Below are 26,133 nucleotides of genomic sequence, written 5' to 3' on the forward strand. Positions count from 1 at the left end.
AAATAGTAATTAACCCCCCCAACTATTAAAGATCTAATTAGATGCCCCAAACCAAGAAACTCACAATCACTAACACAAAATTCTGCTGTTTGTGGAGACAGTATCATTGCCTGTAAGCTTTCCGACACTTAAATGACCATCGGTCTCTTGGTTAATCAGTGTTTCTGGACACATCCTTGCATCAATACCTTTCAACTTCATTTTGATATTCAATCCGTTTGATACTGCCTGTGCGATCAGTATGTAGGACTACACTCTAATACAACTTTTAGTTGCATAAGCTTAATTAGTTGCAATAACTAGTGAGAACTCTCTTCAACTGCATCCACCAGTCAGGTAAATGTCTGTTTGTAAATCTGCCCTGCAGGAACAAGAATAGGTTGACATTTGACAAAAAATAAGTTCTAGTATAAACTGGAATGTATATCTTTGTTAAATCAGACCTCTGAGATGCACTTCCAGTCTTTATTACGCAAATGCACTCTGATGGAAAGGACTTCCACAAGCATTAGTTTCCATGACAAATAATGTCTGTGCGTGTTTGTACGCATGCTCTTACCTCTGTTAATTAGGCATCTGTTCCTTGTCTGTTGGGTTCCTAGTTGGAGACTAAAAAGAAATAGATGCAATTAATAAATACTCGCTTATATCAATGATAAATTAGGCCATTGCAGAATGTCTTTCAAAGGTGAATAATTTGCAAAATACCTACCTAGGATGAGTCACTTTTTTTGTGTTTTACTTCAAATGTCAATACAACACATGTCCCTGGGAGCAGGGGAGCAAGAGGAATCCCCCCAAAATAGGCAGGTGTTGTGAGGGAGAATGACATGAGGTGGATTTTGTACAAATCCTACTTCTAACAGCACGGCTGCTCTGTATTGGTGGCAATTAGGAGAGGCTGAGGGGTACACAGATATTCAGTTGTCTTGGTCAACTCCTCAGTCAACAGTTTGACTGTGGCCTTGTCTTGTGAAGACCCGATTTGGTGACAAATGGGCAGGAAACTGATTTTTGTTATTTTCTCCATTTTTTTTTTTAATTTGAGCATCATGTGAAGCTACAAAATACTTAAGAAACTGGAAATGTAGCTTTGCAAGTCCAACGGACGCTTTTGTAAACTACCAACAAGTAAGGATCTTCAAGACTAGAGGTCTTGATTGAAATGCATGCTGTTGAAGTCACAACGAAAAAGAAATTGTTTCTATAACCTCCCTCTCCACATGTACACGAGCTTGTATGTGCTTCAGAGTCCCAGGTTTATTCAACCCAGTTAGTAAAGCTGAAATAAGATGTTTTGAGTTCCCATGGATCCAAATGTCAAAATTAGGGTCTGTCTTTGTTCATCTTCCTATTGACCTATCAGAGACAATGGAAATTGGTTAATGTGCTCAAAATTAAGTGCTGGTTTTTTAGTTTTCAGGGAACTCTGTTTAGACACTACCTGCAAGCTGGAGTGGCATCAACTGATGAATAAGCAATCTGTTAGCAACTTGGACTGAAAACAAGGTGCTGATGAGGGTTGAGGAATGAAGCCAGACATTTAGGAGAGCAAACGTAATCAATAACCTGCCAGTTTATGAAAGGTGCATAGTGCTCTTTTGAGTGTTTTTTGGATGAAGCTGAGGAAGAGCTTTGGTCTTTGGCAGCTGGTTGAGCAAACTTAATTAAATCAGATCTGCTTTACTGTCATAGGCATCTACAAATCTGGAAATCAAAATCTGGAAGAAGTTCTGTGGAGGATGCCTTTACTGCAGTGGATGACCTGGCTGTTTACTGTGCCTTACAGGAGTGGGTCGGTATTAAACACTCCATAGCAACAGAGAGAAAAGTTGTCCTTCTTGGATATGAAGGCCACTTTCAGTAGAAGTACCTACTGATTGGAACAGTTAAGAAATAAATGGTTTCAGTTGAGCTGGCTGTGGAAAAAGCTTTTGACCTTTCCACAGCAGGCCACCCACCTTGCCAGTCTTGCGGAGGATCCCAAGACTGAAACAGATGCAAAGACTGAATTGCACATGTACCCTATGAGTGTATTTGTCACTGGAGGACTACTAAGCATCTGATGTATTTCCCAAGACCTGCCTTCATTTAAAACTATTATGTAAGTTGCTGGTATTGAAATAATAACAAAGAAAAGCCAAGCTTAACATTTACTTAATGCAGTATTGGTCTTTGGAAGTCTGTGTTATAGTTTGTCTTCTGCGGCCTCTGTCTTGCTCTTGCACGGAAGCAGCGACACCTACTACTCAGTTCCTGCTGCTACACCAAGAGCGGAGAACGGTCATTCCCATTTCTGATGAGGAATCTTACCCTATACTAGCTAAAGACCAAGTGCAAGGTTCTACAGAGATGAGCTACGAGGGGATAACTAACTACAAGCAATTCAAACCATCTTATGTAGTTTCTGCAATCTTGCACTTATTTTTAGATCCTGGATGACTAAATCTGTGGGATGTGGCACATAAGGTGCCATAATGTAACTGCAATAGAAGGCAGACTTTGAAATCTCATTTTCAGAAACAGCTAAATGAGATTCACGTACATAATTCAAATGTCCAAAGATGTAGACAGGCATCATATAGGTTTTTCAAAAATTCCTGTGCGCTAGAAAGTATGGACATGGAATGCATGTGAAAGCTGCATGTCTTTTAAGACTTTAAAGGAAACTTGTCCAGTCATCCTTACATAAATGTTGTCCAAGCTGCTACCATTCATTCTGTTAGTGGACACGCACAAACCCAAGACTGTCAAGCCTTATCTTATGCTTAAGGGTACAGGCAACAAATTGGTTATCACAGAGCAAGCTGAGGTCTAACCATACTGATAAGCTCATGCCTTGTGGGACCCCACAGCAGCAGCACACATCCATCTTAGTGTGGACACACCTGCCGCACTGTGAGCGCATTCTGGCTGTCCCATTTGGTCACATCTCCCAGAGGAGACCTATGGCTGAGGACTTCAAACGCCAAGACATACCTCATCAGTTCAACTCTTCCAATTCTATTGTTCTCTCCATTCTTCCTTGTCTCCTACTCTATAGTACTTCATGGCTGGCAAGGCGGCTTTCCAAATAGCATATGAGGCTCACTTATAAAGTTTCACATAGGCAATAGGTTACTTCCAGTTCAGTACTTCTGTGGTGTTGGGAAAGATGCCAAGGAAAACCTTAAATACTTTAAAAAATCTGTGCCACTCAGATTTCAAAATTGAGCTTTTGTCCTTAAATCATTTATGTATTTCCATGAAATTTTATTACAGGTAGTTGTTGTTCTGTTGGCTAAAACCTTACTTCTCTTCATGGAAAAAAGGTAAGGTATTATCAATGTCTATGGGCAAGACCATATGTGTATTATTATATAGTCATGAGATAAATCATTGTCTGTGCCTGTACTTTCTGCAAATGAACATTCTACATGCTTAGTCCTTATTTAGTAGTTCTTAGAATAGTTTTTTGTAGATATTTCACTCCAAGAGTGACAGAACTCTTTGCTTTACAGTTGATTTTTTTTTTTTTTTGGGGGTGTTATTCAGTCCTATATTAAACTGTTGCAAAATAAGACATGAACTTCGAGATAGCATCAAATGTTATAATGGAAGACTGAACAGAGTGCTGCTATCATTAATAACTTTTATTACAGTGGAAGCAAGATCAAACTTACCAAGAAACTAAAAATTATATTCCATACTAATTTATAGGAGATATTTTCTTTTCTCATTAAAATAAAACCAAATTCCTTTTCTAACAGGCTTCTGATGTGATCTCTAAATCCTCAGCAAGTCTTCAAAAACCGTCTATGAAAAAGACTATCCAAATCCTGATTTCAAACATGGAATCTGGAGAGGGAGGCCTGTGTTTTTAACAGTACAGATGTGAAAAATAGAATTCATTAAACATATCTGAGAACAGCCAATGTGTATACATACCGCTTTATTAAACGGCATGTGGAACAAAAAGTCTCTAAAATGAATGCTCTCTGGTCTGCTTTCCTTAGGAACTGTGAAAGAGAAAAGAGTATGATTGTCACTTTTGTTTCAGACAATTTACTTATGTCTGGACTGAGGTAATGGTCTTCTGAGATCCTTCTTTACTCTTGCCATCAATATGTCTCCAGCTGTAAAGGGAGTTCTTATGTTCAAGAAGTTAAATCTTTAATAATAAAGTGCACTGTTGGACAAGACAGGGGCCTCCATAATGACTCTTCCCATTGTATTTCTGCAGTGCAAAGCTGCTGATTTATATGCATCACAGGCTATAAGATAGTGTAAGAGGGTGGAGAGGTTGGGATCAGAAAGGAACATAGTGATCGTTGTCTGATTTACTGGATAATTTCACAAAATTTACAATTCTGGTGTTGATACTACATTTCTGCTGGTATGACTCAAAAACGGGACAGCTGCAGAGGCAGGACTGATGTGGCCTTAAAACAGAACCCTGCAGACAAATACTTTCCAAGAATCACCCTCATGTCACCCCATGCTTTGCCTTGCCTATAGGAAATAGACAGTAGGAACAAATGCAGTGATCCCGAGCCCTCAGGCTCCAAGCGGCTTGTGATGGCTTCCGGACTGAGCCTGTTCACGTGCAAGGACACTGTGCCCCCGCCAACCATGGAGAATACAAAAGCTGGACTATAAATAGTCTGGACTGCAACTCAGCCACTGGGCCAGCAAGAATTTCCCTTAATTACAGTGTCTCACAAGTCCATGTAAATACAACGCTAACAGAATAATGAAAGCAGTCCCGTGGATTATTTTTCTCTCTTGCAGGAAGGAGATAACACATTTAGGTGGTAATTTTGAATAGTCATAATGGTACTAAGTCCAACGTGAACAAGAAATACTAAACTTCCCTTCCAGGAACGTGTACGTACTGAAGTCTACGGAAATCACAGGCCTAAAGTCAATACCATCTAATACAATCTTTTCGTAACAAAAAGAGAAAATCATTTGCAGGAAATGCAAGTGATTTACAGTGCTGCAGATGACATTCAATCACAAGGGGAAAAAAAGCACCTTAAGTGACCAATGGTACAGCTTTCATTAACGACTCGCAATACTAAACTGCTATAGCAGTAGAAAATTCATCAAGAACTTCCAAGTGCAAATTGACAGCTGATTTACAATAAAATATTGAAGTCACCAAGTAAATTGTTCTAAAGAAACCATCTACCCTAATTGTGATGAAGAAGGGCTACAGAAAAGCTGAGCCACAAAGCCTTGGTAAATTCTCTGCCCCCTTAACTCTCAGTGAGCTCATCTTTGGGATGAAATCATGACCCTGCTGAAGGCCTGATTACACTAAAATAAATGTGGTCAGATACAGAAAATGCTCGTTGCAAATTCAAAGCCCAATCCAAAGGTCTGCTTATGCTTTGGATGAGACCTTTGCAGTGTACTCACAGTTCAAGGCTTGAGTGTTCTGAAAGGCAAAAGCAGTGCAACTTACCACTTGGATTTTCCTTTTCCAGTCTGTTTCCAATAGTGGTGTCTCTAAGGTGGTGTACTTTTTCCTGTAAGTAAAAAAAAAGCATAAAACCAGCAGCAGAAATCAGTAACAGGAACTTACTGTAGAAATAATGAATAACTATAAAAAGGTGGTGTCTTTAGCATTCTGAACGCCAACCTTCTCTCTCTCTCCAGAAAAAAAAAATTAAAAGACTGAAAAATACCTATGATGTGCTAAAAGTAGATGCTAATTTCAGCATTTAGACCTAAGAGTCTTGTAGAGTTTTTCCTATCAGTAAATTATATCGATTCTGGTGTCAGATTACAGAGGTTTGGAAGTTAATTTTTTTGCTTTGGACAAGCGATTTTTCCTCAAAAATCTCAGTGAAGATCAGACAACTGCAGTGAGATTATGAAGTAAATTCATCACGTTCATGTTGGGCTAACAGTGAAAGACTTCTCTACAGTGCACAACCAAAGAAAAGTCACACATGCAATGCAGGGTATAAACCACCACTAGAAAGCAGCTTTTTCCCTGAAGCAGTGAAAACAGGCCAAGTAAATCTGCCTTGAACTACAGGCTTGTGACTTGGTGCTGCTGGCTTTGCACATATTAGATTCCTCCAGCAGGAACTCCCCTAACTGACAGAGCAATACTAGCGATTCCCACCTGCGTGTTTGGCCGCAGACAGATTCGGAAGGGGGCATCCGCCATGCTCTCACGCTGCTGCCGAACAGCTAGTGCTGGGCTGCTGCCCCGCCTGGGAAACGGGCTCCCAAACCGCTCTAAGCCCTTGCACTTTTGCTGCTAAGTGTTCCGCTGTGATGACAAAGCTCACACTATTTCTTCAGTAAATGGAAACACAAAGAGCATTTAATCTCTCCTTGTTGGCGGCATCCGATAGCTCTCCCACTCTGCAGAGTAGTAGACTAGGCTTTGGTTTTCCTCTTTCTACTAAATGCACTTAGAGGACAACAAGAAAATATTTTTGTTAATCCGTGACCTCATACAAAATGAGGGCAGAACCTCTTCTTCCAGCTGTCTTGTTAGAAGTAATTAACAAACCTCCTCACCGTGTCTTTCTCCTTAGTTTCTAGCTTTGATGCATTCTTTCAGTGACTCAGTGTGTGGGCTTCTGTAAATCCTGGGTTTGTGCACCTCAATTTACTCCACACATTGAATAGAAAGGCGCTGAAGAGCACTGCTAACAATTGTGAATTTCACTAAGTAGATTCAACGTTTTCAGTTAGGCATAAAGCCTGAGGTAAATCAATATATATTAACAATGTAGGCTTGAAATAGTTACGTTTCTGTTAGCTGACACTGTTCAATAGCGCATTCGGTTTCTTCAGCTATGAAGGTTTGTGGTTTTATAAAAGATGCATAGACCTAAGCATCACCTAGCAGATTGGAACAGAAGTCTTAAAAGATGAACATGTTTAACTCAGGATTTTAACCAAATGCAACAGCACCTGGAGTTAGGCAAAATAAATTCAGGAAGCCTCTCAAGTAATCAAACAACAGTGGAAACAGGTGCCTAGAAGATTCAGAACCATAAGCAGCAAGTTCCTTGGGAGCTGATGGGCACATAAATTATGACTCTTCTTTTTGACCTCACGTGTAGGAGCCAAAATACAAGAGTTTGTTTTTGGAACTTCTGATCAAGATTCCCGTCAAGAAACATAAATTTCAGACTCTTACCTGTTCAGCGGACTGTAGCCTCTGTTTTTCATTCTGCCACTGTTTAAATCTGTCAAGGGCTTCATCCACAGAGATTGCCCCCTTTTTCACCTGTTCCTGCAAGTGGATGAGTTCATCCTGTTCAGCACGGATGTTGTGTTTCACAGTGCTATCAGTTACTGTGTCAGGGTGGCCTCTGTGTACTGCTACAAAATGTAGAAAATATTATTAACCCATTTAATTCCTTTCTTTTTTATGCTGCAAGCTCTTTTTTCAACAAAGGTATGTAAGCAGTGATTTTATAATCCGACATCAATAAAAACACACCATCTTTAGGGTGGCTCTCCCCTTCCCCTTTCTTCTTCCTGTTTGTTTTTTAAAGTGAGAGAAATGCAACAAATCAGTGCAAATCCTCACAAATCAGTGAGGATTCTACCGCTACTCTTTAGCAGCAGAATAGCATCTTCAACTTTTCATTCATTACTGTTGCACTGATCCATGGATTCTCCATTAGTCAGTTCAAATAAGAATTTCCTTCTAGCGCTAAAGCAATAGTACTGACATTTTAAAGGAAATTGTTGCTATGTTAAGACAAAAAATATCCACAGCACCTTATTCCCCTTCCTTCTCCAACTTCACACATTACGTTTCTGAAAAGCTGGGGCTGAAATTTGGTCAGAAAGCATTTGGAAATGTCACATGATTCCCTTCCCCCAAATTATTAAATACATTGCAGTGACAAGAAAACATGTCAACCTAGTCTGCCTAGAGATTATGATACAAGTGCACAACTGAAGGAAAATAACAGGGAGACAGCTCACAGATTCACAGCTTGGTGCAGGCAGGTCTAGCACTGCGCATCTCCAGGATACTGATACTGAAATGGCTGATCCGGAACACATGACCAGCCCAGGATGAGGCTGCTGCAAAAGTGCCATAAAGCACCTGTTTCACTGCCCAGAGAATGCAGCCAGGATAGAAGTTTAAACCGTAAGTATGATTTGGGTGAGTTTTTCTGCTGTGTTATACAACAATATCTTTATTTTAAGAGAGGAAGGACTGTGCACGGAAGTGAAAAAACAGCTACTGTGGCTTCTCCCACTCTCTCCTTTTGAGCATCCTAGCAGATATTAGGCATGAATCTCTACTCTGGCATCTCAGCTAAATGTTTTTATTTTGACGGAGTAATGACCCTAATGCCTTGGATCTGATAAGAATGTTTGGAGATCAGAGCAGTTTAGGTAAAACTGCGTTTTTCATACCAGCAAAAGAGGGTGTGTGTGTATATTTTCTCAGACCCATAAAACCTAATCTGGTTTATCACAGAATCATAGAATAGTTTGGGTTGGAAGGGACCATCTAGTCCACCACCCCTGCAATGAGCCATCTTCAGCTAGATCAGGTTCCTCAGAGACCCAACCAACCTGACCTGGAATGTTTCCAGGGATGGGGCATCTGCCACCCCTCTGGGCAACCTGTGCTGGTGTTTCACCACTCTCATCGGAAAAAAAAATCTTCCTTGTTTCTAGTCTAAATCTACACTCTTTTAGTTTAAAACCATTACCGCTTGTCCTATCACAACAAGCCCTGCTAAAACATTTGTCCCCATCTTTCCTGCAGGCCCCCTTCAAGTACTGGAAGGCTGCAGTAAGGTCTCCCTGGAGCCTTCTCTTCTCCAGGCTGAACAACCCCAACTCTCTCAGCGTGTCCTCATAGGAGAGCTATTCTATCCCTCTGATCGTTTTTGTGGCCCTCCTCTGGACCCGCTCCAACAGGTCCATGTCTTTCCTGTGCTGAGGACTCCAGAGCTGGACGCAGTACTCCAGGTGGGGTCTCACCAAAGTGGAGTAGAGGGGCAGAATCACCTTCCCTCAACTGCTGGCCACACTTCTTCTGATGCAGCCCAGGATACAGTTGGCCTTCTTGGCTGCAAGCGCACATTGCTGGCTCATGTCCAGCTTTTCATGCACCAGTACCCCCAAGTCCTCCTCAGCAGGGCTGCTCTCAATCCCTTCATCCCCCAGCCTGTACTGATACCGGGGGTTGCTCCAACCCAGGTGCAGGACCCTGCACTTGGCCTTGTTGAACCTTATGAGGTTCACATGGGCCCACTTCTCAAACTTGTCCAGGTCCCTCTGGATGGCACCCCTTCCCTCAGGCATGTCAACCGCACCACTCAGCTTGGTGTCATCCACAAACTTGCTGAGGGTGCGTTTGATCCCACTGTCCATGTCATTGATGAAGATATTAAACAGCACTGGTCCCAGTACGGACCCCTGAGGGACATGACTTGTCACTGATCTCCATCTGGACATTGAGCCTTTGACTGCTACTCTTTGGATGCGACCATCCAACCAGTTCCTCATCCACCGAGCAGTCTACCCATCAAATCTATATCTCTCCATTTCAGAGGGAAGGATGTTGTGGGGGACTGTGTCAAAAGCCTTACAGAAGTCCAGACAGACGACACCTGTAGCTCTTCCCTTGTCCACTGATGTAGTCACAGCGTCATAGAAGGCTGCTAGGATGCTTTGCAGAGGTATGCTAACAATATTCCAACACAGTAAGATCTAGAAGGTCCTGTATTGTTTTCCTAAGCAGTTTAGCATTCATGAAAAGTAATGTCAGTAGCACTGGGGACTGCAGTTCCCCACTGCAGAAATAAATCAGCTATTAACGTGCTGCTCTATATGCTTTAATCCTGACCTGCTACTTGTTAACAGAAGAGGGTGGAAAAATCATCACTCAGAGTTTGTTCATTTTGTACATAACGCTGTTAATTATTCTAGGGTATCCGTTAATGGAATTTATGGTAGCAACATTTTGATGTGCTACAACTCAAATAACAACTGGATTGCCACGAGTAGTTCATTTTACATGGATGTTGGGTGACCCCGGAGGGAACTGTTGCTCCCCACACTGCTTTCCATGGCTGGCGCACCTGAGCTGTCCTGTCCTTCCTTTTCTTGGTTTTAATCACAATGGAGAAAGGAAACAGAAAAGTGTAAGTAACTGACTCTACAAATCTTTCCCACAAGACCGTAACTTTTATTTTTCTTTCTTTAATCTGATCTCTTAGTGCTGCACTACCATTAAGGATGTAAATCATATGTGGGAAAATAGATGCTAAATCAGTCAAAATCAAGTCACAGCAAATCTCTGCTAGTTCTATTGAAAAACATCAAGGCAGTTAAAGAGCTAAATTAAATTCTGTACCGGGCTTCCTGGCATCGCAGTACGTCCTGTCATTGTCACTGGGCGCTCGAGCGGCCTTGTGCTGAAACACTACAACAAAATTAAGAATATAAGGAAGTTGGTGAAAAATGGCAATCAAAACTGTCACACATTCTGAACAAAAGAAGGAGGCTCATGAAAGCAGGCTGGAATAAATTTCTTGTTCTAGCCCGGGAGTACTTCTCAACCCACTTGTCAGTCTAATGTTAATTACTTGAAAAATTGTTCTGTTGCACAGAATGGGAGGATTACTGATATTACAGATATCATGACAAGAAGCTTTGAAGAAAATAAAATAGACATCACATTAACATAATACTTTTTTTAGGAAAAATGGCTAGAACTCTGCATTCTTCACATGGTACAGACACCTACTGTAGCCTGTTTCTTATTTTAAGGGGAAAGCTAAGGCAGAAAAAACCCAATAGTACTAGGTGAGAATAATGTCATTGCTTAGGAAAGAGTACGTGTATATTTTTTGTCTAATTTATTCAAGCACTAGGAACAACAACACATGATCACTTACCCCATCAGCCTAGCCCATCATCCCCAGTGCTGTGAGGTGCCCAGAGTACAGCCGTCCCGGATACGCCCTGAAATGCTGCAGTCACACTTTTGCTGGTGGCACATGTAAAACCCAGAAGGTGGGAATCGCTTGGTCTCTGACTTAGCTACTGCCATGTAGGCTTTCCCTCTTAAGTCTCAGTTCTGATTTTAGCTAAGCAAATTAATAATCTAGAATAATTCCTTCCTATTAAGTAATCTTTCTGACATCACTGCAATGCAGCAAACGTGCTAGTTCAATGGAGCAAATATTTGCTTGGGGACCGAGGACCAGTACGACAGAGCTGTGCTCCAGCGGCAGAGCAGGCACGCTCTGCATGCTACCCCGGCGTCCTGGCTTCTTGCTCCAGCTGACCAGGGAAACCCAGTGGACCTCGGCTTGCTCCTTGTCTGCCTGCTCAGGCTGCCTTGTACGATGCATCCACTTCCCTCAGGGAAACTTGTAAAATGGATAATCAAGACCACTGTGACATCTAAACTCTGTGCGTGCTACATGCAGAGGTGAGGAAGGAGCAATTCCTAAGGGTGTATTTTCTGCACTGCAGAATAAAGTCTTTACGCTAACTCCTGAGTAGGCTTGTATGGAAGGTGATGATGAATGAAAACAGCTGGGGACTTGATGTTCCTTAAAATAGTCTCAGGCTAAATGGAGAGTAGAAGAACTATACAGGCAGCACAATCTGTGAATATTATGTCCCTAGCTTCAGCCTAACACTGTCAGATTTTAACTTCTGTAATACTCCTCTCTGTAATTCTCAAAGAATCCCGCTAAATATGGTTGCAGTGTTTTCTTCTATACTTGAAAGAGCATTCTCGTTTTAAAGAGGAAATTAAAGTAACCAGAACACAGAGGTAACGCAGGCAGCCTGAATTTTACTGCATAAGGAGGAGAAGGGATATACTCAACAATGTCCCCGATTGGAAAGCACTTTAATTGATAGGCTTTGAAATTTCTGCTGAGTTTTGCAGTGTTGGAGTAATCAGAAATGGAATTACCCTTCCAGTTCAAAGTAAAATTGTTAAAACCACTTTACATGCCACATCTTGCTGAAATGATTTTAGTTGGCAGCAAGTATTCAGTGTGGGTGAGGTCAATGAAAACAAATTCCTGTTTCTGGAATGCCTGGAAAGACGTATGCACACACCACTGTACGACAGCCACAGGTTTAGGGAAGACTCCAGCAATTCACTCTTTCATTCCCACATCCTAATTACTTACAAACTGCTTGAATACAGCAGTGGATGAAAGAAACAGGTAATCTTGCACAGGGATATATTCCATTATTTCTCATGGAAGATAACGTGAATATTCCTTCAGTAAAGCAGTATCAACAGACCAATTGTTTAAAGTGTTAGAATGCCAGTCCTTCAGCTGAAGGAGGATATACATTTTTATATTTTCAGAGCCTCTCTGTCACAGATAACCCAATTCAAAAGTTGCAGTACTTCTATTATGCTTTTTTACTTAATGTGCCCCCTTCAATGATATCTGTATGATCAGAAAGACAGTCCTTTTGAATTTTTAATCACATTGTGACTGGCTAATGTACCCATAGATACTTGTAGGTCAAAATCTACAAATTACATGTCCCGACCTCATATACGCTATATAGTTTTTGCCTATGAAGTATCTCCTCTTCTCTCTCAGTTTCTCAGAACTAAAGGAGGCTGAGAGAACTAATAAGTAATTCCACTTTATTCCCTCTCCTCTCTTCAGTTGCTACAGGACGCAGATGAAGTTCTTTGCATGCCCTAAATACATTTTTACGACTTCAGTAGTAAGATCGCTTTTTAGGAATGTAATGTAACCTCAATATTTCTCTGGCAAAGCAAACTAGGAGAGTAAGAAACTACTGCAGTATTTTCTAGTAGGACATGAAACCAGAAAACAGCATTTTAAAAGTGTGACAAAACACAAATTTTGTGGCAAACATGCAGAACTCTGGGAAAATCCCTGACAGAAGGCTTGGAAAGTGAGTGGGATCCAAGGAATTCCGAATTGCCTTTTTTATCTCAATCAGACTAGCTACAGATGTTGTTTCAGGCTGCTGCACATGCAGGTAAATAATGTTATGAGGCTTGAAATGTGGTTAATATAGTTATCACCATAAATAGAAGGGCTAGAAACACTTGAAATCTAAGCCTCTTGTGTATAATTCCATAGCAAGAAGAGCATTTTATAGTTGCACACCGTGCAAGAAACCGTGATGAGTATAAAGGGTCTAGAAAGAGAATGAAATTTTTTACAATAGCTGCAGGCTGACAAAAAGAACAGGAATTTGATTTTTTCAGCATTAATCGAGGTTCTCACACAAAGCCATAAGGAATTATAGATGCACTATGACATTTCAAAAACTTCTTAGTAATAGGCCAGTAAGAAGTGACATAATTAGAAACACAGGCAATCAAAACAGGGAGAGAGTTACATTATGAAAGAGGACAACACATATCAGTTTAGAGGCAACGATCAAGATAAGGTTTCTAATTTACATTTTACTTTACCCATCTAAACTATGAGGGATGTTGCCTAATTTGTTGTATTAGCAACACTACCTCTAAAAATCAAACAACAGTTTGCCGCTATACCCTTGTCCCGCTTTCAGCTGGGATAGAGCTAATTTTCTTCCTAGTAGCTGCCATGTTTTGGATTTAGTATGAGAATAATGTTGATAACACATATTATTTTAGTTGTTGCTAAGTGATGTTTACAGTAGTTGAGGACTTTTTCAGCTTCCCGCAGACGCTGAGAGGGAGCATAGACAGGACAAGCTGGCCAAAGGAATATTCCAGACCATGGACATCATGCTCAGATCATTGGGCGGTGAGCAATTGCATTGCACCACTTTTTTGGAGTATATTATTGTACCATTATTATTATTATTTTCTCTTCCATTACTGTTCTATTAAACTGTCTTTATCTCAACCCACGAGTTGTTTTGTTGTTTGTTTTGGTTTTCTCCCTCTTCTCTCTACCCTACTGCGGGCAGGGGGGTTGGATGGTGTGGGTGAATGGCTGCCTGGTCCTAGTTGCCAGCTGGGGTTAAACCATGACAACACCAGCGATTCAAAATTCAAATAAAGCTACACCGATGAACCTACCCTCTGGAAGAATACGTGAGTTAATTACACCTAACACTTACCTACTTACTCAACACTTTCAGCAGAACAAACACAAAGGAGAAAAGACACAGCGGAAAAAAAAAATCATTAAATATAACTAATTTGAATTCAGTTTGCTTAGAGAAATTCAAGATGCATTTATTCATCAGCTTCATTGTGCTGATGTTCCAAACAAAATTATCTATCGCCATGACTGTTTTATTTAGGAAACATTCAAAATGAAAATCCAGGGGAACAAAATCTTTACAGAAACACAAGGCTAAGTGATAATGCAAATTAATTAATACACTAGGGTCGCACTTATGAACACATCTCAAGTCAGCTGCAAATTACAGTGAGTTTGTAAGCTTCCTCCTTGTTCTTAGTAGGTTTTTGCTTCGTTCATTTTAAAATTGTCACACTATTAACTCATGATTAACAAAGGAATGGAGAAGGAGGGGTGAATTGCTAGTTGGGATATGTTGCAGGAGAGACTCCTATCTTTGCCCACTCAATTTTTTTCCCATTATTTAAACATTTTAACAATTAAACTGTGTGTGCATAGCACCTAGGCAAATAAAACTTGCAAATTCCTTTTCTGGTAGGGATTAGACTGTAAATTAGATGTAGCACAGCAAGGGACGACAAATACACAGAGAATACTAAGGAAGGAATATAGTAGAATGATGCTTATTATTCAGGAGATGAGAACTCTGCAGATGTTTGTTCACATCTTTTTAGATCTCGTTTTCTTTTTGTCCATTTTGTTTGCTAACACACATCAGCATGAGGACTAGACAGAGGTCATCAATTCAATGCTAACCGATATGTTTTGTGAGATATAATAAAGGCCACTCCCAAAATCTACACAAGTATTTCGTGTATTTAAGATGAAAACAAGAAATTTTAGTGATTCATAACATGAAATCAACTTAGGAGATGGGACACCGTAAACAGTATGGCCTTGATTTATTTTTCCGAGGCAACACAGCTGAGCACAGAAAAAAAGCGTATCAGCATGCTTCATGACTCTGGTCTAGTTAGGTCCAAGCATTGTGGAGAAGGGACGGCTGTGCTGTGCAAGGTAACAAAGGTTCAAGTCCCAGAAGCTGTCCTGTCATGGTACCACAGGTGTCAGAAGGCAAGGGGAAAAAGCCCGGCCAATCTTAACTGCACTGGTGTGAGAAACCCAGTGACCGCATCTAAACCTGTATAGAAATTCTGATCGGTTCTAAATGTGCTGCCTGACACTCAAGAGATTTATGAGAACACCCAACAGTTATTTCATCAGGATAAAGACTAGGTGATGTCAAATGCACTTGCGGAAATATCAAACTGCCATGCCACTCCGTTATTTGCAGTGGCCAATGCATGCTGCCGGAGCTTTTCAGCTACAGGATCACATCCACGCATCACAACTTACACAGGCTGCTGCCAGCCTCTACCTTCCACAGCCACATAATTAGTCAGTTGAGATTGAAAGAACCCAGTTTTCTCAGATCAAAAGTAAAATGACTTTAAAAAGAATCACAGCGTAATGACAATGTGAAAACATTAATCCAAAAATAAACACATGCTCACCAGCAATTCTCTTCCCAATTTGCAGTGAGGTTCTGAGTCTGTCAAACATGAGCTCAGATCTGTTCGAATCCCAGCAACCTTGCTCAGGGAGGGACCTCAGGAGACTACACGGAGATGACTCCCCTACACTGAGGCAAGATAATAAAAGTAAAACCAGAACCCCTTCTTACTGAAGGGGTAAAGAGCGAGTGAGAAGAAGAGGTACTGGTGCTTAGTGGAAGATGCTGTTCAGAAGGCGGTGCCAACGTACTTGCTGTACCACACACAATGAAGAGAACTCTCCCCACTGTGGCTCTTGTCAGAAATTTAACTTAGTGGATTATGGAAGTTGGAAGGACTAGCGAAATACTCAAAGAGTGTTTGCTCCAGCACGTGAAGTATGAATACATTTCTGCAGTCCCATTTTTCTTCAGTAGAGAAAAGCAAAAAGGGGAAGACTCTGTATCTGTTTCTACCAGAAATAAGCTATTTAGAACAGTTTGCTTTTCAACCAGGCAGCATCCTATAAATATTTTCTCTCTGTGCACCTTTTTTAGTACATGTTTCAATCTACCAAAGTCAAGACAGCAAAAAATGTGATTGAATGAACACAGTGGGTGCAGCCAGTATAACATTTCCCAACCAGGTCTGCAAAAACAGCTGAACAGCGGTTCCTAGTATTTTATGCACGGAAAAACACCCTTAAGTTTGGGATACATAATGAAATTTATCTGCAGTGCAGTACTTTATACTCACTGTCAGAAAGTACTAAAAAATCCCTCTGTGGGACATAAATGTTTTGCAGTGTGCATGGGCTATATGCCTTCTCTTTGGAAACCCCGGCTTCAGAGCATTTAAACAACCAGAATAAGAAGAATTACTAACTCAGGATGTGATCATTATAGTCCCCAATAATCAGCCTGATCAGTTTCTAAGACACTAACAGTTCTATTCTGGATTTTGTTTTTTCATTTAATTTGGGTTTATGTTGTCTATTCTGTACGCGAGATATTCTGCCTCCCAAAAATATCCACTGGCTGCTACTTTTTCTGCATACCCTGTGATTTTGATGAGCAAGGAGAATGCTATTTTCTTCTGGGATAGTAACTGGGAAACGTATTTTTCCACTTGCAACTTTCAACCCTGGTGTGAAGTCCCACAGACAGCTATATTTAAATAGTAAAATGTTTCCAGTGCACAGAGGGAACACGCATCCCTTCAGGGATTTGTGAGGGGTTTGCAAATGAGCAAAGGCTACAGCATACAAAGTTTTATTTATGCTGTTGGAGGACAGGTGTCCTTGCTGCACAGGACCCCTCATACAGGTGGTCTCTGATAACATGTAAATGATCAAACCAGGCCAGTACTGTAATCCTTAAGCCCTGAGGCAGTCGTGGTAGGTCAGACTACAGAAATGGTAGGTGGGCATTACAGAAACTCAGGCGCCTGTCCTAAGAATACACTGGGGACTTCTGTTTCCCACTCAATCAAAGCTGGTATCAATAGGGAACATTAAAAGTGCACTGTAAACTGAAAACACAACACCTTCATACATTTATTTAACAGTTGTTTCGGCAGCCCACAATTGAAAACCCACTGAAATAACCTAGAAAGGAATACTAAGCACTTGAGGAATGGAAAGGGAGCGCACTAAGAGTGCACACCATCTGGACAACAAGCTATTTGGCACCAATTTGCAGCTCCATTGGTCGATGAGCCTTTCATACAGAAGGCAGAATTCTTGCAATTGTCTAAATTAAAGAACAAATGTACCCTCTGTTAAAGGTGCAGTACGTTTAGCAGTGTTCAATACAATAGTTTGCACGTTCATTACAATTTGAAAATAGAATAAATGAAACCGAGTAAAAGCGATTAGAACATTTATGTTTTAAATCTTTCAACTGGCTCCTGTTTCCCAAGATTTATTTGTCAGCAAATTCATGTCAGATGCTCAAATTGCAGTAGTTTGGTTTGGTTACGACAATTTGCATCATCGAGTGTCTACTGCCTAGGTTTTGAAGTGTAGATCCTGCTCTGCAAGAGACTCTAAAAATGGGCTTGCGAAGTTCCATGTTTGTTTTCTCTAGATCAACAGTTCCACTATACTATTCTGCAGAGCACCAAGCCCTAATCTACACAGAGCAGTCTTTCTGCCTAGTGTAAACTTGAACTTGCATGTATTTGAAAGCTTATTACTAAAGAGGGCTACTTGCTCACTTTCTTTGTTGCTACTCTCATGGAAACACCACCACTTTTGCTTAAAGGAGAAGATACTCTTTTGTAACTTCATGGACTTCAGTGTGTGGTGAAAGCCTTCATGGGAACTCAGCCACTTGATTTGTTCTGATGGATACAAAAAATATATTCAAAAATGAGGCAACGGCACACAATCCAAGAGGCAAAAGGCATTTCTGCTATGCAATGCTTACACTTTTTCTCTTGCCAATAAATGAGCCCATAATTTTCCATCACCTCTGTGGGTACATAAAAGGCAAAAAGAGATCCGCCTTTTGCATCTCTGCATGGCACTATCACAACAGCCCATGCAATCCTTGGAGCGTGAAGCTTGTTCTTTCCATGAACTCCCAAAGTACATGGGGATCCTGTTGTGGGTGATGGTGCAGGCTTAACACAGCCCTCCTCTGTGCATCATGCTCCATTCTCTAATCCCATTTTTCCCATAGAACCTGTGTCTTACTGAACACCAGAAGGGAACGGTTCTGGAGATCAACCAGAACTGTGCAGTGAGGACAATCTGTTTCTTACAGGAATATTGTTTAATTTGTTCTAGAAGTTAAAAGCGGTTCAGTGAATGCAGAGAGAATACAGAGGAGGGAAGAATGCCTCAGTTAAGTAACTGCAAGTTGCTCTGCGGAACAGGACTTCTCTCTCCAACAAAGCCCCAGCGTAACCCCAGACCAGTCATTTACAACAGCAATTGGGCTCCTGAATCCCTGACATTAGGGTGCTGACTAGACACAATATTGATTTAATCTGAGTTCTGAGAGCTTGTAGTGGCCACCGAGATCAATGGGATCTCTGCTTTGAATGAGTAAAGTATTATGGATACTGGACAAATCAAAGGGTTTATCACAGGAGGGTCTGAAACAACACGCCGGACCAAGGGCAGGCACAAATTATATTTGGGAATGAAAAACACTGAAGAGTTTTCCATCTTATGGTCACCCTCTTTAAATGTTAGATGAAAAAAAATGTCCGTGATAAATAGCAGCGCACATCTATATATTTAAGGACTGTATTGAAATGTTTGTGTGAGGGAGAAAGAAGTAAAACAGCAAAATTACCTCAATTCTAACTTTTTAATTATTTGACTTCGCAACTTCCCCAAGGCTCTTTTTAACATAATATATGAAAAGAAAACCTGAAACTGTAATGAATTTATTTGAGGGATGAACAACCTGCATATGCACTAGCCAGAGTAATTTTATTTTACACTGATTAGATTAAATTATAAAGCAATGGCTGCAAACACATGCAGATTTTAATGATGGACTGGAATGAAATTTTCAGGTTGTTACAGCCAAAACAATCTTTTTTTCCCTATTATTAGCAGTTTTAATATAATAAACTGGAAACCGGGATATTGCTGGACTGGATGAAGAATTTTTTAACTACTGTGGAGAAGGACAAAAATTGCCAATCCAAGTAGCAAAAAAAAATATAAAAAAATCTTTCAGCTGATGACATATCACTTCTGTCTAAAATTTCACTCTTTCTTGGGAATCCCTGCACAAACCAGGAGGGTGAGAAATCCCAGATCTGGAAGTAGCAGGACAACCAGATGAAACAGAAGCCCGAGAGGTCAACTGAAGCGTTCTTGAAGCACTTCCACTTTTCTCATTTATTATAAAAGCAAATGAACTTGAGCCAGAGGCTGATTCCACAGAACAACAGGAAACTAATTTGTCTACCACCACCTGCTTATAAAAGCAAAGCAAAGAACCCTGGGTGCATGTGTGTATATATATATAGATATATGGTGTAAAAGAACCACAGTCCCATCAAAGCAGTTCCTCTGATAGTCGGTTCCTTTCCGAACAGTTAGGGTAGACAAAGCAGAAACACTCTAGTGCAATAAAAAGACAGTGAAAGCAATCTCCCAAATAATGCTTCTTCACAGTAAGGGTTTTCAAGTTACTGGCCTGTCCATAATGATGGAGGACCAAGATCTGAGACGCTGCTCTAGCAACCTCAGTAAAAGTAGCCATTTCAGGACTTTTGTAATTGTAACAGGCCCCCTACCCACATCTGTTCTTGGACTACACTTTAACTACTGTAATGATTCATCCTTATATCCCCCGAACATGCTGAAGAAAGAGCAACTAAATGATGAACGCATTATCCCACGCATTTTGGCCCTCACCTGGAGTTACACAGCCTGGAGGAAGAGAGTGAGCTAGGAAGAATAAAATAAATCACTGAGTAAAATAGGCATGAAAAAGGAACTGTTCTTCTGTATCTGGTAGGATGATTTGGGCAGTATTAATCCTGTTTAAGTGCAAAACATGTGCCAGACTGAGTAAGCAATTTGCTGGTGTCCTTTCCCAGACTGGTTTCCTACCATTTATTCTTATGCATATTCTTATACATTGGCAGGTTTTTGAAGAAGAGGCTGGAAGCTCAGGCAATATGGATTTTGGGGCTTACACAGAGATCTCTGCAGTAGGCTCACAGAACTGCTTTTTGTTATTTTGAAATTTGTCTTTAGTCTGAATTGGACTACAAAGTTACCTGAAATCTCTTCCATCCAGTGTTACATTTCCATGAATAAGCTCAAAAAGGTCCCCCAGTTTTTACAGAAATGGTAACAGGACATAACCCTCCCTCAGGCAGCCATTTCTAGCATTTTGCATTGGAGAAAGGGTATTTGAAAGAGGAGTTCTCACGCAGGCATTTCTCCCTACTGTTCTGATCAGAAAAAAATAAAACATGGCTAAAATCTCTCTCTTAGAATTAAGTAAAAACATTTTGATAAAGAAATTGAAAGGAAACGCAATTAAAATAGCACATTCTGTATCACACTGTTAAAACAGACACACAGCTAGCCCAGTAATTCTTAATTTTCCATCATATTGTCATAATTTTTGTAAAATTAAACTGAAAAAGTGATGCTGAGATGCAAATTGAAAATTAACATTAGTCGGAGATGTTCTCAGCTCATTTGAAAGGTGAGAATAGGTTGACTGAATCAACAAATTTGTTGGTTTGAAAGTAACTGAAGGATCTTAGTCTTTTAAAAAATATTATTCATCAAATAGAAGAGACATCTATATTCTACCAGCAAATATTTACAAAGCAGCAGCACTAACCTTGTACTATATAGGGAGTGTTCTCCTCTCTCACTGGTGAACATATGGGACGAGGGGCAGGGGCTGGAGGCCTGTTCATGATAAAAGACCTGCGTTCTTTCCTTTTCTCCTCCTCAGCCAGTATGAAAGTGTAGACGGATTCATCCAGTTTCGCAGAAGTGTATGGGTCTTCCTCCTCACCGTCTTCCTCGCATATATCTTGGTCTTCTCTGTAGCATGCTGTTATGAGTCCATCACCACGTTCTCTTTCACTTCTGTCTTCCACAAAATTCCTCTCTGAAAAAGTGAGGAATTATGTTCAATATATAGCGTAAAGGAAGGAGATTAGGACTTAACTTAAAGCTTTAGAGTTTTGTAAAGTAACTCAGAGACCTAATTTCACTTCTAAGGTGCTCTGATTTTCAGAGGCTTCTGATCATCTAAGTCAGTAGAGAGGATGTCCCAAAGGAATAATCCCAACTTCAGGGCCTCCTCATGATTTCACATCAGATTATCAAAACCAGATGCTTAGCTATTAGCCCCAAAAGAAACGGGCTTATTTAAAAGAAATACTGAGTGTCCCAGTTGCTCCCACAAGAGTCACACAAACATGGTCTTTAATGGTGAAGCCAAGTAAGTGGTACCTGTGGCATTTTGGAATGTCATGCTATTTCTTAGCTGTTGCAACAATGACTTAATTAAAGCTTATTTTAGACTACGTTGGGTTTTGTCTTTCCTACCTCTTCAGCATCCCACTTGGTTTTGAGGGCTCTACTAAGATGTACTGAAGGACAAGGTGAAAAAAATTTTAAAAGCCCCTTACAGTGCAGATGTAATAATCTTATCTTAGATCTTATAATCTATACTAAGACTATCCAAATCCCCCAACCCAATAGCTTCCCTGACTGTCTGTACTCCCTATATTTCAAATATTTCATAGTACATCTACTCAGAACTTGCTTTCCTTTAGCTTTTACATTTTACAGCATTAAAAGGAATCAAGTTTCCTGATACCTCTGCTTGTTTGGACTTCTCTTTTAAAAACCCGCAAACTGCTAAGAGTTTGAAGCTGTTACTGAGGCTAGTGTTCCCATAGATGTTTATAACTTCCTTGTGCTGACTACCCATCTTTCCTGCTAAAACAGGAATTTTCCTGCCTGGAATTCTTGTACCGAGTCATGTTTTCCTTCTGTTGTAATCTACTACCTGTACATGTGTATCTCTAAACTAAGCTGTGGTCACTACTGGTGTTTTGAATAGTTTGGCTGATATCCAAAGAATTGTTTTACCTGTTTATGGGTTCAGAGAAGCTAAACAATCTTTGTACGTGGGATACATTTATAGATGGGATGTGTCATTTATAAATGGGATGTATTACTAATACGTAATATTAACATGTGTTCTGGATAAGATATAAAAATGTTTTAAAACAAGTGAGATTAATACAACTACCATATTTAATATGAAAAATATTTTGTTTCCCTGTCACTATAAAAGTTGTCTTTTTCTCCGTAGGATATTCTTTCTTTTAACTCCCACAGGGGGCACTCTCATGCCACTGCCAAAACAAAGATGTCAAGAAGAGGGGACTTGCCTTTTAGGTATTCCACTTGCCTAAAGCAAGTGACTGACAAACTACGCAGCAATGACTCCCTAGAGCTCCTCTTTGAAAGCAAGCGTCATCCTCATTTAGAGGAATTCTGATAGCTCCCGACCCATTCCCCAATGACAAAACCAAGGCTAACACTTCATGAAAATTCACATGATGTTTTAAATGCACTATTCACACAGGAGCATTTTTAGATGAACTCTGCCTTATCAGCACAGGATTCAGCACGGGACACTAAACAGTCAAGAAATTTTCTCTCTGGTACCCACATACTGACAACCAGCATTAGGTGGAGAGGGTCACATTACTACTTGATGGTAGTATAAGAGCTATTCCAAGACAGGAATTTATATCAAACCTACACTAACAAATCCTGTATGCCAAACCTGACCTCGCACACATATAGCTGCAGCTGAGTATTTAATGGGAAGCAAAACGCATCTAACATTAATTTTATTCTGCCCCTCTTTCTCTTAGAATCCACCTATGACTTCCTGCCTATGGCCAGCTTTTTCTTTCACAGCAGAAAACAGGATGAAAACCTACCTATAGCAAGCTATAAGGCTAGAAAGCTATTTCTATCTACTTATGTGAACTTCAAAGTGCTTGGTGTTGGTAATATAAGACTAATAGGTTATGCCACATTTAAAAACAGAGTTAGCAGTAATAAGCAGTGGAGAAACTGAGAAGTAATTTGTGTGCACACTTAACAGTACTGTCCATGACAAATAAGAAGTCGGTTGTTTTTTTTCTCTATGTGACTATTTAAGACGGGTATTTAAGCTTGAATTCTTTTGCATACTTATTTTTTCCAATAAGAAAAAATTATAATCATCCCCTCTGAAATACAGGCACAAAGTATTTCAGGCTTATCAGCACTTGAATCAAAATACAACACTAAATTTTAGGAGTATTAAAAAAAAAAAGGAAAGAAAAAAGGCAAAGCATTTCATTAAAGGTCACAATTTCTCTTTGTCTTTTCAATCTGCAACACAATATAGTTCTTTTATATCTAACCACAGTATTGGCTAAAATGTAATAAAATACTATGTTACTTCTTTCCACACAGTCACTTTCTATTCATTCTACCTTGGAAATTCCAAGCTGTATTAAATGAAGACAGTATTTAATATTTTTAAATGGTAAATACGTAACTAAACTTGACAAAAGTACAAGCTCAATCTTTTCTTTCAAGCCTATCTTGTAAATCCAACACATCATGTATTTGACAGCTCTCAGATGGGCAGAGTGAAGAAAACCTGAAACCCACAGCACAGTATTAGCTGACATACCTGGTCATAGAATCATAGAATCGTCTAGGTTGGAAGGGACCTTTAATATCAAGTCCAACCATTAACCTAAACACTTCTAAGACCACCACTAAACCATGTCCTACCTGTCTTTTAAATACCTCCAGGGATGCTCATGAATGTCTTGATGCAGCAAAGTTCATATGCACACGCTTGCTTTGCAGAATTAGGGCAAAACTGCCTAGCTACTGCTGTTAGAAGTAGTGATCATCTCCACAGCAGCACCTAGTCTGCACTTGCACATGTTTGTATCTGGGAGTATTTTCCTCCCAAGACCGTACCTTGTGATAAATTGTGCAGATTGTCCTGTCTTAGGATGCCAGGCAGATTTCGAGGGGGCGGAGGGGGTGGCCTCTTACAGAAAAAGAAGTCTCTTCTGTTCTCTTCGAGATCATCAGGTATGCTGGCATACAAATTGTCAGGACTGTTGTGAAAGCTGTATGAGTCTTCCTCTTCTTGATCTTCATGTTCTGTCTCCTCATCTTTCTTTTCCTCTTCCATTTGTTGGCATCTTGATACAATTCCATATTGATCTCCTGGCTTCTGCTTGGCTTTTAATGCAAAAGAATGCATTATTTCATTTAAAATTTGCCATCTGGAAACTTTTCCTGTTTCAAGGATTTTCACAGAAGCAAGACAATGGCTAATAAAACTTTTATGAACTGATACAGTAGGAAAGCTGTCAAACACATACTGTCAGTGAAGAGCTTTTTAAATATTTACCAAATCAACAGTGGAAGATTTTATTGTATCTGGCTACTATGATACACACCATCTTTGTGCACTCGATGTTAAACTTTTCTAGAGCTGCTGTCAGAATGAAATCACACACGCTTACCCTGCTTCCATAATTTGTATTACGTGACTTTCAGTGCAGCACAGTGCAACACTTAGCAAATAAAGCTGTAGCTCACACAGCTGTGTAACTTGTTTTTATACAATGGGGTTTGGGTGCTTATTTAAATCTCTCTAAAATGAAATCAACACTGCCCCTGGGATACATGTCTGTACTCCGGCGGAAATGGAGCTCTTCTGCCTTTAGTGGCCCACAGACCACAGAACAGGATACAGTGCAGGGATGTGAAAGTGTACATATTAGTCACTATGTACAGCACTGAGATGTGGGTAGTCAACCTCAGTAACATAACAGAGTAAACTATACAAGTCCGCCAGCAGACTTACAGTCGATGCATAGCAGGTAATATCGAGCCCTTGAGGTAGGCTTCCAGTCTGAGTTATACTTTGGTGATGCCTTTCTTTCACCACTGACTCAAATGTGAGATTAGGGCATTTAGCTGGCTAACACGGCCAGCTGTTACAATCTGTGTTATAAAGTGATAAAGTTTAGCTTTGTAGATCCATGATACTGTAAAACATATGCAAAATACATGCCATCAGTAAATGCAAACAAGCAACTTCATTTGCAGTTTTCAATGGGAATGCATATGACCACACAGATTATCAACACGCTTGTCATCAATCTGTGCTTAGATTTATGAACATCAAGATGCAAGATATCTAGTGTCTGTACCTCCACACAGGAGTTGGCCGCACCTGTAGGCAGTGCCTCCCCTTATATGAAAGCTGTTCTGAGAACTCGGAGAATTCATTAGTTTTCTAGATTCAGAGCAGAGATCACACATTTCCAGAATTTACCAGGAGGGGTGGTTGTACTGAGGTCTTACAGAGTGACGACTTCGTTACCTCAACTGAATCCCTCACCTGCCTTCCTCCTTCTCCTAGGACATCTGCCCTCCCTGGAAGTTGCAGTAACATGTTCAAATTGAGAGTATTAAAATAATTTGCCCCCACTGTTTGTCCATAATCCCACTCACTCAATACAGCACACGCTTTGTTACCAATAAAGCTGTCTAACAACATGACTTACTCATGGCTGGTTGAGTTTCTGAGCCTAACATAAGCACGTAAGTGTCATCGTCTTCTGCTTCCTCGCAATTGGTAAAATTATCTGCTGTATTAATCTAGAAAGAAAAATCAAGGAAAACATTTGTTTTAGTGACATCATCTCCCGCCTTCACACTCTGCTATCGATATAATATTCAGCATTCTACTAAGGGGAACGTGGAGACAGAAACATCATACGTTTACAACTATGTAGTAGTGTACGCAAAGGAATAGGCAAAAGGAATGCACATATCTGGGTACATATAAAGGACACAAAGTTCTGCCATGAAGCGATATCCAAGTTTGCACAGCAAGGATTGGAGCTAATTGATCTTTCCTTAGCACTGCACTGGGCTGTCCAGACAACTCCCAACTCTGCTGCCAACTGTGAAGCACTCATAGGTAATGAGAAAG

General features: G+C 40.3%; 1 protein-coding gene and 1 long non-coding RNA gene across 2 annotated transcripts in view; one reads left to right on the forward strand and one right to left on the reverse strand.

Annotated features, from left to right (window-relative positions):
* Positions 1-564: 564 nt before the first annotated feature.
* BANK1 (B cell scaffold protein with ankyrin repeats 1) overlaps positions 565-26,133 on the reverse strand; it is a gene marked incomplete at both ends in the record, with an annotated part of 155,873 nt that continues 130,304 nt past the window's right edge. The window contains 8 exons of the mRNA XM_082483055.1: positions 565-609; positions 3,928-3,998; positions 5,450-5,513; positions 7,151-7,335; positions 10,346-10,414; positions 20,917-21,192; positions 24,096-24,365; positions 25,703-25,796. Coding sequence (XP_082339181.1) covers positions 565-609; positions 3,928-3,998; positions 5,450-5,513; positions 7,151-7,335; positions 10,346-10,414; positions 20,917-21,192; positions 24,096-24,365; positions 25,703-25,796 — 1,074 coding nt within the window. The remainder of the gene's footprint in view (positions 610-3,927; positions 3,999-5,449; positions 5,514-7,150; positions 7,336-10,345; positions 10,415-20,916; positions 21,193-24,095; positions 24,366-25,702; positions 25,797-26,133) is intronic.
* Positions 2,052-3,797, forward strand: LOC309671650. Its single transcript, XR_014269171.1, has 3 exons — positions 2,052-2,104; positions 3,262-3,311; positions 3,750-3,797. It is a non-coding gene; the product is annotated as an uncharacterized lncRNA (long non-coding RNA).

Source organism: Vanellus vanellus (genome assembly GCF_965231255.1).
Source record: "Vanellus vanellus genome assembly, chromosome: 4".
In the NCBI taxonomy this organism is placed as follows: domain Eukaryota; kingdom Metazoa; phylum Chordata; class Aves; order Charadriiformes; family Charadriidae; genus Vanellus; species Vanellus vanellus.